The sequence below is a fragment of the Malaya genurostris genome, chromosome 2 (genome assembly GCF_030247185.1).
Source record: "Malaya genurostris strain Urasoe2022 chromosome 2, Malgen_1.1, whole genome shotgun sequence".
Lineage (NCBI taxonomy): Eukaryota > Metazoa > Arthropoda > Insecta > Diptera > Culicidae > Malaya > Malaya genurostris.
The window spans coordinates 345084992-345099081 of NC_080571.1; the positions used below are offsets into that span (position 1 = coordinate 345084992).

General features: G+C 35.9%; 1 protein-coding gene across 10 annotated transcripts in view; it reads right to left on the reverse strand.

Moving 5' to 3' along the window:
• Positions 1-6562: 6562 nt before the first annotated feature.
• LOC131431951 (P protein) overlaps positions 6563-14090 on the reverse strand; it is a 276436-nt gene continuing 268908 nt past the window's right edge. For all 10 annotated transcript variants that reach the window (XM_058597932.1, XM_058597931.1, XM_058597933.1 and 7 more), the window contains 2 exons: positions 8326-8419; positions 6563-8255 (listed from right to left, as the gene is read on the reverse strand). In XM_058597932.1, the coding sequence (XP_058453915.1) occupies positions 8171-8255; positions 8326-8419 (179 nt within the window). In that variant the 3' untranslated portion in view covers positions 6563-8170. The remainder of the gene's footprint in view (positions 8256-8325; positions 8420-14090) is intronic.

A 14090-nucleotide genomic window follows, 5' to 3' on the forward strand; every position in this document is an offset into this window, starting at 1 on the left:
GACTTATGAGCTATTTTCGCAAATTTATCTATCGGTACAATCAAATCGCGAGTATATTATATGAGCTTCAAAATCAGCGAGCTAAAATGCGCATTAATATCGAAACCTGTGTTGAGTATTCATAGTCCACAGTTGGAAACTCAGTTACTCAGGTTGGCTATGGAGGAATACTCTTGCAACGTCAGACTTATGACAATCAATTTCATCCGGTAATGTTTTTCTCTCGTAAAACGTCCGCGGCCGAATCGGTTTTACATTCGTTTGAGCTCGAGACTCTAGCAGTAGTGTCTAGTCTTGAAAGATTTCGAGTATACTTATTTGGTATTCATATAACAATCGTGACGGATTGCACTGCTTTAAAGTCGTAAAATTGCTCGATGGTCTCTTTACATTGACGAATTCGACTATAAAATCGAACATCGTTGTAGTGCGAGAATGCAACACGTGGATGCATTGTCCCGTATGTATTGTCATTCAATCGAAGATATCGAAGTAACGAATAATATTTTTGATACAGCGTTGTACGTAAATCAGTTGAAGGATCCGAACATTATGAGAATCAAACCCGATCTTGACAACGGTGAAAGCAAAGAATACGAATTGCGCGAGAACTTTATTTTTCGTAAATATAGAAACAGATTGCTTCCCGCTAATATGGAAGACTCAGTTATTTACAAATATCATGACGGATTAGGTCATTTCGGAGTCGACAAACGAACTTATAAAACGTTCGTATTGGTTTCCGAATATGAGATTCAAATTAAAAGATCACATTTCTAAATGCGTTACTTGTATTACTTTAAATCCAAAAAAGAAGAAGTTATACAGACCGTTGCATCTAATAAATCAGATGTTCCATTTTTTACTGCTCATGTTGATCATCTTGGACCGTTATAAAAAACGAAGAATAAGAATGAGTATATACTTGCGGTAGTTGATGCGTTTACTAAATATTTGAAACTATATGCAACTAAAACAACAAACTCAAACGAAGTTATGAAAAACTTACGATCGTATTTTATAGCATATTCCACTCCCGACGTAATTGTTTCCGATCGCGGGACCGCCTTTACGTCTGATAACGTCACAAGTCTTTCACAAACGATAAAACCATGATCGTCATCATTTAGTTGCAACTGCGTGTCCACAAGCGAATGGACAGGTTGAACGATATAACCGAACGCTAAGTAAATTGGTCGAAATTCGTAACCAACAATGGGATACTATTCTAATTAAAGCAGAATTTTTACTCAATAACACGACAAACCGGTCGATAGGCGACATGCCTTATGATCAAAAAAGAACCGGAATTTTCATTTTAAAATTCCCGCGCTTGTCCAATCGGTAAACTATTATTCTCTCAACGTTGGCAACACTTTTATACACATTCTGTCAAATTTTGACGCATATCGACAGTGTTGGTGATTTCTGAAAATTTGACAGCAGCTGCTCGATTTTTATCTATATTGTATACAACATTTTCAATCCTGTAGAAGATGCTACAATAATTCGAGTCTCTCAATGCATGAGCCTCGAGAGAATTTTTCTACATTTCTTCGCTCCACTTCATACTCTGAGTATTTCATGGCCCTTAAAAAAATTCAGTCTGATAATGATCGCCGCTGTGTGGAATTTACCAAGAGAGAATCGCAAGTTGACAATTATCGCAGAAAATCGAATCGATGATTCGACTTGATGATTCTCATACTAGGTTGCAATATTTAAAAACCCTTGTGTGGAGCATTCTCATACATTTTCATAGACACAAATTATACAAAGGTTATAAGCACATAGTTAGAATAAGCGGCAATAGTAAAATGATTCTATCGCAATTATCCACTGCCCATACAGAATCGGATCGCGAAACGAGAATAAGCGACCGTTTGTTGCTTCAGAGAGAATCCCCACAGCAGCGTGCTAGCCATTGATTCTCAGACGGTTCACCGAGAGAAATTCGCTCTCGCACTAGTGTCTATTCTATGTTAAATGTACCATGCCGGTTTTTTTGTTGTTGCGATGATTTCCGATTCTCTTTGATGGCACCGATTTCATCGTGGAAGAGTTGCGAGTGAGCATTCTTTGATACGATAAAAGCCATCCTTGCATATCGAACGATTAGTTTTTGTTTGGCGTCTATACAAAGAAGTTGAAAAATTTTCGGGTGGCGATTTTTATAATGGATGAAAATTTAGAACAACGTGCGTGCATCAAATTTTGTGTTGCAAATGGATTTAAGTGTTCCGAAACGTTGAAAATGTTAGAAAAGGCCTTTGGTGAATCGTGTCTATGAAAAACACAGGCATACGAGTGGTATAAACGCTTCAAAGGTGGTCGTACAAGCTTGGATCATGATGAGATCCCTGGCCGCCCAACAACATCTGTTACTGAAGAAAACATTGAATCGGCGAAGCAAATCGTGTTGCAAAATCGTTCTGTTCTGATTAGAGAGATTGCTGGGTTTTGTTTGGCATCTCTTATGGATCAGCCGAACACATTTTAACTGATGTTTTGGGTTTGAAACGCGTCGCTTCTCGGCTGGTGCCAAAAAAGCTGAATTTCATTCAAAAACAGCGTCGTGTTGATGTGGCCAAAGAGATGATTTCCAACGCAGATAGTGACCCCACATTCATCGAATGCATCATAACTGGTGATGAGGTGTGGATCTATGAATATGACGTCGAAACCGCACAACAATCGACCGAATGGCACTTCGAAGGCGAGCCGTTGTTCTAAATTTTCATCCATTATAAAAATCGCCACACGAAACTTTTTCAACTTCTTTGTATAGAAGCCTATAGAAAACTAATCGTACGATATGCGTCAAAATTTGACAGAATGTGTATAAAAGTGTTGCCAACGTTGAGAGAATAAAAGTTTACCGATTGGACAAGCGCGGGAATTTTAAAAGGAAAATTCCGGTTCTTTTTTGATCATAAGGTACCATCACGATTATTGTTCGGGGTTGTTCAAAAGCGCTATGTCTCGGATAATTTAACAACTTTTGTTGATGAATTGAGTACTAAAGCTGATAGGGATTTGATTAGGATAAGAGAACATGCTTCGCAAACTATTAAAAAAAAAACCAAGAATACAACAAACAACAATATGACAAACGATCCAAAGTTCGAACGCATTATCCTGAAGGCGACCTTGTTTCGATCCGCAGCGTTACACAGGTAGGAGTAAGAGGTAAATTACAACCCAAATTCAAGGGACCATACACACTTAAAACAGATTCTTGAGCTCGGCATAATGAAATACCGAATTAGATCGGCAACACGACATTTTACTGACTGTTTAGTAATCCATATACTCTTTTTCCGAAATTCGTTAATGTAATATTCTGATATCTCGGTAAAGTGCGTTCTTTTGCCGAAGTTTGGAAAAATATAATGCTGAGCTTATCAGTAAACAACAAATATACCGAAATCAGCATTTAATGTCTCTTGTCGAATGTGCAAAACACCACGTAGCCATTGCTGGTGGAGCGGGAAAATAATATATATTGGATAAAGGTAAGAGATTCTTATATTTCTTGAAAAGAAAAGTGAAATAAAAAACTCTGCTGTTCATATATTCTTACAAAAGTCTTCTTATTTCCAGGTAGATGCATTGAGGAGCACTGGGAATAATTGTCTTTAACCGTGATGTTTTCTTTTGAGGTTTGTTTTTTTTTGTATACCGCATTAAAGTGGATATCAATAAAACACCCCCTTTCCCTAGCCATTAGATTTTGTGATATTTATTTCGTACAATAATAAAGAAAAATCCTTTCTACGTTCGATTACTGATGACTCGGCAATTCATTATTCGATCATAATCGCTTTTGCCGAGCTAACAGCAAAAATGCTGCTGACAAGTTCGGTAATAATTGACAGTTAACAAATTTGCTAGTGCCGAGATTCTCAGTAATTATTATTTTGCCGAGATGATTACCGATCTCTCGGCTGTGCAAATCTCGGCAGTTTTTTGCCGAGATTCAGCAATAATATTTAAGTGTGTATATTATTAAAAATGTTCTTGATCGTAACCGGTATGTAGTTTCGGGTTTAGATGGTTTTCAAGTTTCAAACAGACATTTTGAAGGAATTTTCGATCCGGTAAACCAGATACCATTTTGTCTGGATAGTCAACCACTGCACTCGATATTTAAATTTAGTATATTCTTTGAAAATAATAAACTATAACAAGTACGATAGGAGAATTAGTTAGATAAGGGATAAGAGAGAAATGTATCGCAGACATGATTCGGACATTTTTGTATTTAAAAAAAATGATATCGACGAACCTGTTGAGGCCAACAGAGAGTGTCAGGATGGACGTGCTGTAGTAATTTCATAGATACGGCCCTGGCTATAAATATCTGCAGCTGGAAATTTTGTCGTTTGCGTCTGTCACTTTGACAGTTTACGTCTAATAGTGCGATCTCAAGTATCCGGCCGACGTCCGGAAAGTGCACCGAAAACACATTCTTAACTACACCATCAAAGAGAAAAGACACAATATATTTTGTTACACGATAAACACGTTTATTTTCGAAAACGCCATCCGAACGTCCGCGAGAATTCTACATATAGGGCAGAGATGCCAGATATTTTCATAGAAAATCTGTATTATCTTGTATACAAAATCTGTATTTATCTGTATTCACTAATAAAATGAAATTTCTACAATGAAATGATATTGAACGCTATCTTAACAGATTATGGTTAAAGAATGAGAGTTTCAATGAGCATTTATTTTTCATATCTTCGTAGTTCACAAAACTATGTAAAGACGAAATTTAATATGAATGGTTTTTCAATCACAATTAAATCTCATTGCCATATACTTCTCTAGATTTAAAAGTTGACTTAATATGCAAGCTGAACAGAGCTGGTGGATGACATTAGCAGACCGAAAGAGGGGTATGCTTCCCTCTTTTGGTCTGCTAATGTCAGCAAGCTAAAGTGGCCCTGTTAGAGTGCAAGCGATAAATCTGCTCAGCTTTCCCTCTGACAAGGTCCTTTTAATTTACTGTAAGCGCATTACTTGCTTTGGTCAGTACCAAGTTTGGCTCTGCCTTCTCGTGCGCACTCTGTCTAAATGTTTTTTTTTGTGTTGACCATCAAATATCTGCACACAAATTTTTAATTTAATTTGTGATTTGTCCGTTGATAAATAAACTTTCATCTCGTCACTGCAATCAAATACTAAAAGATAGCTCAGAAGAAAACAGTTTAATTTTTCTTCATAACATCTTGTAAAATCTGTATAAATCTGTATTTAATTTAGGGAATCTGTATAAAATCTGTATTCTGTATTAGATCTGTATAATACAGATAAATCTGTATAAATGGCATCTCTGATATAGGGTAACAGAGGTATTTTGGCCCACTTTAAGATTGATTTTATTTTGGCCCACTTTGTAAAAATATCCCACAAATGTTATAATATCTTTGAAAACCCCTTCCGCAATAGGTAATTTAATGTGATTAGCTTCAAATTGATGCAACATGGGTTACTTACCATCGATAAAATCCGATGAAATTGATAAAGTTTGTTAGGTGGCCAAAATATATGAAGTGGCCAAAATACCTCTGTTGCCCTATAAAATAGATAAAACTAATCCTCTAAATTCTTCGGATACATAAAGGGAGATTTTTTAAGAGCTTGCTGATTCAAAATTTCAATTAAGCACATGCCAAATTATGAAACAATCAATATTTTTCATTTGGTAAATTTATTTGTTAGCATTTCCCATATAAATATAATTTTGGGCATATGGCCGCTACGACTACTTTTCACAAAGGTCATTCTGGAGGTCCAAATTTCGACCACTTTTTCAGGCATTTGAGGTAATATTTCAGCAATGACACGTTGAATATTCGTTTCCAAAGCATCAATCTTTGCTGGTTTATTCACATAAACCAATGACTTCACGTATCGCCACAAAAAATAATACAGTGACGTAAAATCACACGAGCGCGGAGGACAATTCACTGGTTCATTTATAAATATAATGTTGTCGTTAAATTGTTCTTTCAATAAGTCGATTGTTTCGGCTGCAGTATGACACGTGGCATCATCCTGTTGAAACCATATTCCGTCCACATTCATAGCTTGAAGATTGGCAACAAAAATTGATTGATCATGGCTCTGTATCCTTATAGTTCTTCCTCATTTTTGTAAAAAAGCCCGATGATTCCACCAGCACCAAACAGTACATTTATCGGAATGCATCGGTAATTCTTGAACGGCGTGTGGATTATCTTTGTTCCAAACACGACAATTTTTTTTGTTGACGTCTCCATTTAACCAAAAATGCGCCTCATCACTGAAGAGAAATTTTCGCTATAAACAGTTTCAATTGCACACTAAGTTTGAAAATAAATCGTAATAAATAAACCTGAAAAGTTTTCTCCAGGAAAAGAAATTTTCGTCGAATGCAGAAACGGAAGTCTATTTTGAAGGCCTTGACTTTACGTTTGTTGTTACTGCGGACGAGAATGTTCCATTGATACCTTTTTCTCTGGGTTATGAATCGAATGGTTTCTTTCGACTGAAAAGTTAAAAGTTGTGGTTGATAGTTCAAATTTTTGTTATATATTTTTGTTTCGTTTTTTTTTAATATAAATGTTTCGCTTTTTACAAACCGTTTTCTTCGGTAAATTCCAACTTCGGTTTCCATTATAAACCATCCAGCGTTGCGTATTTCTCACGTTGATCTCCGTTTAGTAACATCCACTTACAGCCAATGAATGGATAGCTATTGCCCATCACTAGATATAGTTATATAAAATGCAACAAATCTTTACCATCTAACTGAGTTTTAATTCGAGAAATTTCTAAGCTCCACCGAGCCTAAGAGATTGTTCGCCTTCGACTGGGCACTGCCGTTGATTTTCCATCTCGCTACGCTGTCATACTGCGAACTATCTTTTGGGCTAGCAAACGGGGCCTAGCTAACTGAGAGTAATGTTTAGCTATTTAATTTCAAACTGCTCTGATTAAGTTGAAACACGTAACGACGCATTTTTGAATGAACTTTTTTTTTGTCGTTCATACGTATACTAATAACTCTAAGTTCTTTTGTTTTAGTGATGAAATTTTATTTAAATTCATTTACTTTTTACTTCTAAATAACATTTTCAGTTTACCTAAACTGCAGTTGGCCATTTTTTTTATAGTTTCGTGACAAACCTTTGAATTATTTCTAAAAAAATATACTTCCTCCACTAATCATTAACTTGTGTCTCTTCTTGCTAGTCACATAATTCGATTGTATTTGACATTACTTTTTTTTTCTTCCTTTTATTGGTTATTTGTTAGTTAGGTTTTTTGTTTTTGGTGTAGGTTTCATGGAATGTCTTTTTTCATTACCATTAAATTAGATACTTTTTACAACTTGTTCTACAGTTTCCTTATTTATTTTCATCTATTTTTTGACTAACTAAAAATGTTTTTTCTTCTATTTTTAAAGAGAAACTACTAAACTATTGTCAACAATATATTCTTTGTAAATAGACTTTACAAATTATACAAAGAAAAACAAAAACGAAAAAGCACTTGAAGTCTATCGTAAATAGAACAAAAAAAATAGTTTGAAAATGAAATTGATCGTAGCAGGCAATGGAAGGGTACGTATATGTTTTGTTGCGGAGACTATTTCTTCCTGATTTGACGCATTCATTGGGGGTTGCTAGCTACGGCCTACTGTGATATTAACTGTGCAGTATGCCTTCATGTTTGTGTTTATAGTAGCTATCAAAATTACGAACGTTGACTTCTGGGAAAAATTGTTACGCTTATGAATGAAATTGACAAATGGTTCTCCAAGGGAGGGCTCTACCGCGTGGCTCGATGTTTCCTGTGTCGCTTGTTCTAACTAGCTAATTAGTATTCGTTTTTTTTTCTGTGGTTATCCCTATCGCTAATACATCTGTGATATTAGCCGTAAACAATAGTAATTCTAGAGTTGATTGGGATTTCGGAAGAATATCACATCTTTTGTTTGTTTGCTTGCACCCAATCCGAGCTGATGTTCGGATTGGTGCAAATGTGGGGGGGGAGGTGTCGAGGCAGACCTCGTGTACCGGAGGGAGGGCCAATCTAATCAGCCATTCCGAATATATGGCGGGTTTCGATGACCATCAGGGTGTGCCTGCTGGACTTACGGCACGACGGATCATCAGTGCCAGGTAAAGACAACATGGGCAAACATAAGATAGATGGTAGATACGATTATACTGCCCACCATCACTGGAAAACCGACCCTGAAAAACAAAACAGATAGAAATGAATTGGTGATTGTTCGAATCGATAGTTCCAAAAATCGATACTTACTTGAAATACTCTATAAAGGTAAACCTATAGCCGTGCTGCTCAGCAACACCGGCGCACACTACATTAGCGGAGGCACCAATTAATGTACCGTTACCTGGAAGAAGAAATAAATTAGTCAATGGAAATTAGGCATTTCATCGAAATAATTTCAAGTAACAGTTCTCAACGTTTTTTTTTGGCAATCGCGAACCCTTTTCGAAACCATAATGGACTTCTCTGGATTGAATCAAATTCTGTATCACATCCAGAATAGTTCAGTTGGTAGAACGATTTCCTAGAATTAGAGAAGGTTACGGGTTCAAGCCCCGTTTGTGGACATTTCATAGTCACAGGAAATATACCATAGGAAAGTCAAAATAAATGTTTTCTTGAATATTTTGTATTATCTGAGCAGCGAAGAGAGAATCGTATAACACTTGTTCGGATTTCTCGTACTCGAAGGATAGTTTTGAGACAGTGATCTACAATTCAGACCCGTTGTTCAACCTGTCGAGTATAATAGATAAAATTTGATCGTAGTTCGATAATTTCTTCTTGAAATTACCGTGCACACGTCAAATTGAGTCGAAAGAGCCAAAAATGCTATTTACGAAATTTTAAACTTCTAGAAGAGCCACAAGATATTATCTGAACAACAATGAATAGTACTTCAATAAATAATATTATTTATCTATACCTTATGATCAAAAAAGAACTGGAATTTTATTAAAAAACGCAAAATTTCAACTTTTAATAAATTTCTTTATTATCGCCTTCAAAGTACTCTTCTCCTGCGGCAATACATGCATGCCAACGCTTGATCCAATTTTCCATACAAGTTTTATAGGCTGCCGAAGGTATGGCCTTTAGTTCACGCAGCGAATTATCTTTTATGGTCTCTATGGTCTCAAAACGCGTTCCCTGCAATGGCAATTTGAGCCTGGGGAAGAGGAAAAAGTCACACGGGGCCATATCTGGAGAATACGGTGCTGCGACACAACCAACGCTGTGTGAGCTGGCGCATTATCGTGGTGTAAAATCCATGAGTTTTCCTTCCATAAGTCTGACCTTTTTTGCGAATGGCCTCACGCAAACGACGCATAACGGCCAAATAATATTCCTTATTATCCGTTTGACCGTCCGGAAGGAATTCATAGTGCACCACACAACGAATATCTCAAAAACAGAAGTTGTTGGGCGGCCAAGGATCTCATCATGATCCAAGCTTGTACGACCACCTTTGAAGCGTTTATTCCACTCGTATGCCTGTGTTTTTCCTAGACACGATTCACCAAAGACCTTTTCTAACATTTTCAACGTCTCGGAACACTTAAATCCATTTACAACACAAAATTTGATGCACACACGTTGTTCTAAATTTTCATCCATTATAAAAATCGCCACACGAAAATTTTTAAACTTCTTTGTATAGACGCCAAACAAAAACTAATCGTACCATATGCGTCAAAATTTGACAGAATGTGTATGAAAGTGTTGCCAACGTTGAGAGAATAAAAGTTTACCGATTGGACAAGCGCGGGAATTTTAAAATGAAAATTCCGGTTCTTTTTTTATCATAAGGTATACTGTAGAAAAGTCAAAATAAAAGTTTTCTTGAATATTTTGTATTATCTGAGCAGCGAAGGGAGCATCGCATAGCACTTGTTCAGATTTCTCGTACTCGAAGAATAGTTTTTAGACAGTGATCTACCAATCAGCCCCGTTGTTCAACCTGTCGAGTATAATAGATAAAATTTGATCTTAGTTCAATAACTTCTTCTTGAAATTAACGTGCACACGCCAATTGAGTCGAATGAGCCAAAAATGCTATTTACAAAATTTTAAACTTTTAGAAGAACAACACAAAATATTGTCTGAACAACAATGAATAGTACTTAAATAAGGACTACGTCAATGAAATGCTGTAGATCGAGAATCTAATTGCGTCTAAACAAAAGCGCAAAGAATTGTATGATAAAAACTCCAACGAATGGCAACCAATGTGGGGAGACTTAGTGCTAGTAAAAGCCAATCCCACAGGCGCAGGACAAAAATTACAATCACTTTGGAGAGGACCGTATCGAGTAGTCGCTCTTCCTAGTGAGCAAACAACAACTATAAAAAATGGGAATAGACTAGAAAAGGTTCACAATAACCGATTGAAACAGTATACGGATTGAGAAAATGATTCAAAATGTATACAAAGTAATACACGAAAATAAACATATTGTATTAAGAGTTTCATCGGAAAACTAAATAAAAAGAAATAATATTGAAAATATAAGGGAAACTAAAATCCTGAGAGTAATTGAAAAAAAGAAAAATAGGATACATTTATAACAGAAATTAACAGCAAACATCATACAATGATACGTTGACATAAGAATTCAACGAAAAACTTAACACCCAAGTGTAAGAAAAACACTGAATAAGGTAAAAGTATGAAAAAATTATCAAGAAAGAAAAAATATTAACGAAATATGTAAGATGAAAGTTAAAATGAACCAATTCTAACACGAGCAAAAATATGAATGCGAGCAGAAGGATAATAAAACTGTTAAGAGGGTAATATACATATGTTTTACTATGTTATTGGATAAAAAAGTACGAGAGTCAATCTATATATATAAAAATGGATGTAAGTTTGTATGTTTGTAACGCCATAACTTCGGAACTACTGAACAGATTGCCACCAAACTTGGCACAGGTACTTCTTGTATTTCAGAGATGGTTTAGGGAGTATATTTATATAGAAGGGAGCGTAGCAAGTATCATAAACAAGGGGGGGGGGGGGTCATGGAAAAATTCATATAACTTGACAAGAATCGATACGTTTTGAAGACCGTAGAACCATTTTGCATACCTTAGATATGATTTTACGGGGGGTGGATGTAGCAAGTGGCTTCAAAAAGGGGGGGTGTACTGTTTGTAATGTAATAACTCCGGAGCTAATTAACGGATTGCTATAAAACTTGGTACAGATACTTATTGCTATTAACAGATGGTCATAAGGGTATTTTTGTGGGGGAGGGAGCGTAACAAGTGTGCTTAACAGGGGGGGGGGGGTCATGAAAAAATGTGTCTAATTTGACGAGAATCGATACATTTTGAAAACCATAGAAACATTTTGCATTCCGTAGGTATGATTATATGGGGGTTGGATGTACCTTTAAAAAGGGGGGTGTATTGTTTTTAACGACATAACTCCAAAACTACTGAACGTATTGCAAACAAACTCGGCATAGGTACTTCTTGCTCTACAGAGATGGTCATTAGGACATTCTCAGGGGAAAGAGTGTGTAGCAAGCGTTCTTAATTTGAGGAGCCATGTCGAAATTTATCTTATTTAAAGAGAATTGATACTTTTTAAAACCATACATACATTTTGAAAAACTCAAATATGATTTTAAGGATATTTGTGGCGGGTGGATATAATGAGTGCCTCTAAAAAGGAAGTTTAATGTGAAGTTTATAGAATTTTCCATAAAACGATACTTCTTGCTGAGTACAAATATTATTTGCGCTTCAGATGACCCTAAGAGCATTTTTAAGAAGAGATTGGGAGCGGGTGGATAAAGTAAGGGTCTCATCCAAGGGAGGAGCAAAGTTCAAATTGTTCATATAATCGAACGTAACTCCAAAACAACTCAAACTCACCACACCTAACTAGGTTGGATATTTTAAGGTGGGGAGAGTGAGGGGGGAGGAAAAGTACCATAACAACTCAGTAAATTATCGCCAAACTTGGCACAGGTACTTTTTACTATTCAGAGGTGGTCACGACAAGCTTATATATTCATGACAAAAGTTTATTGTAACATTTTCTTATTCGTCGTCAAACAAGATAGGGGGGCGGGTTCAGACTAGGAAAAGGGGATCTTGAAAATCAATTTCCATCTTGAATTTTTTATAAAATTAGAGCGGGGCAAGAATGTCAAGATTGTGCTAGATAGTATTGCTATCGATAATTTGAATTAAGTAGTACTGCTATTGTTAATTTTAATGAATTAATCGATACTTTTTGAAGAGCACAGATACTTCGTACACTACTGAGAGGTGGTCATAAGGGTTATCATGGAGGAGAGCTGTAGTAAATTCTCTAATAAAAGGGGAGTTCAATATAAAATTTATTCTACAAGAAACGATGCATCTTGACAAATAGAGATACTACTTTTATGTCAATGTAGATTAAAAGGTTATTTTAGGGGAGAGGGAGTGCAGCAAGTGCCCCAAACATGGGAAGTGTAAGGTAAAATTGATTGAATAGCAACATAAAACTACTCAGAGTATTACACTAAGTAGGACAACTTCGGGAATTTCGTTCGGCATTTTCTTCCCGAAAAATTTCCGAGCAACGCCGGGTCATTCAGCTAGTTAGAAATAAAATTATACTTCTGCGATGAAACGAACATAATGAAAACAAGTGGGCATCAAACGTAAATAGAAAAATAAGGCGAAATTTATGGTTATTAACAGACAAGATCGGGAAGATGACATCAGAGGGAAAATAAAGCAATAGGTTACATTGTCAAAGAAGATATATAATGGGGGAAAACATATGAAGAAGAAAAAAGAAAGTATACTTAAGAAAACTCAAACATATAGTTGAAGTACAAAGTGGAAAAAAAAACTATGGGAAAATATGGGATTCAACCAATTCTTTGAAGAATGTTCAAATTGGTAAGATCAATATCAAATTAAAATTTAAGCGTCGTCTCTCCAAGCAACCAAAAATTCCACAGTACCTGAAAAATATCCACTTTACTAGAGCTCTGAAGTACGCGTGGCACTTTTTGGCAACTTGAACGTACAGAACATGTTCTGAGAAAACTTTCTCGCTGCTTGAAAGCGGTACAAGAAACTGCTCCAAAGTTTGTTCTGTTTCGTCGGGTGAATATTCAAGTATGAGTAATCCTTTAAAAACGGACTGCTCAGAATACTTCGTATGCAGATTAAGACAAATTTTTTTTACGGACTAAATACAAATTGTAAATATGTATATCCTAGATACTTTTTGCTCTTCAGAGATGATCATAAGGGTATTTTTATGGGAAAAGGAGTGTAGCAAGTGACCTTAACAGGGGTGTTCACAAAAAACGAGAATCGATACTGTATGAATACCGTAAAGTTTGTATTTCTAAGATATGATTATAAGGGGGTTGATTTAGCAAGGGCCCCTAAAATGGGGGGTATAATGTATATAACTACGAAGCTCCGAAACTACCGAACGGATTTCCACCAAACTTCGCACAGATACTTTTTGCTCTTCAAAGATAAGGACATAAGGGTTTTTTTTAGGGCAGGAAGCGTAGCAAGTGTCTTTAATAGGAGAGCATCATGACTATTTTATCGAAGGGGCTGTCCATAAAAGACGTCACGCTTTTTTGACGATTTTTGACTCCCCACCCCCTCTTTATCACAAATTGTCACAGCAGCAAAGACCCCCACCCCCCCTATGTCACATGTCACGAATTCAAAATAAATAAAAATTCATCTCAATACATTCTCAATATGTATGACAAACCATACAAATATGAGGGAAAATCGATTTTATACATGCTGTCATTAGATTAAAAAATATCCCTAAAACTACAAAATCATCGGAATTATTTTATTAATATCAATTACTAGCTGACCCGACAAAAATAAAGATAATAATGATGATGATACACTTAACTTCACTACACTTCACAGTTTCTTTAAAGCTCAATTTTAGATACAAACAACCTAAAGATTTAAACCTAAACAAATGAAACTATTTTATTTTATGATAATAATTCTCGAGA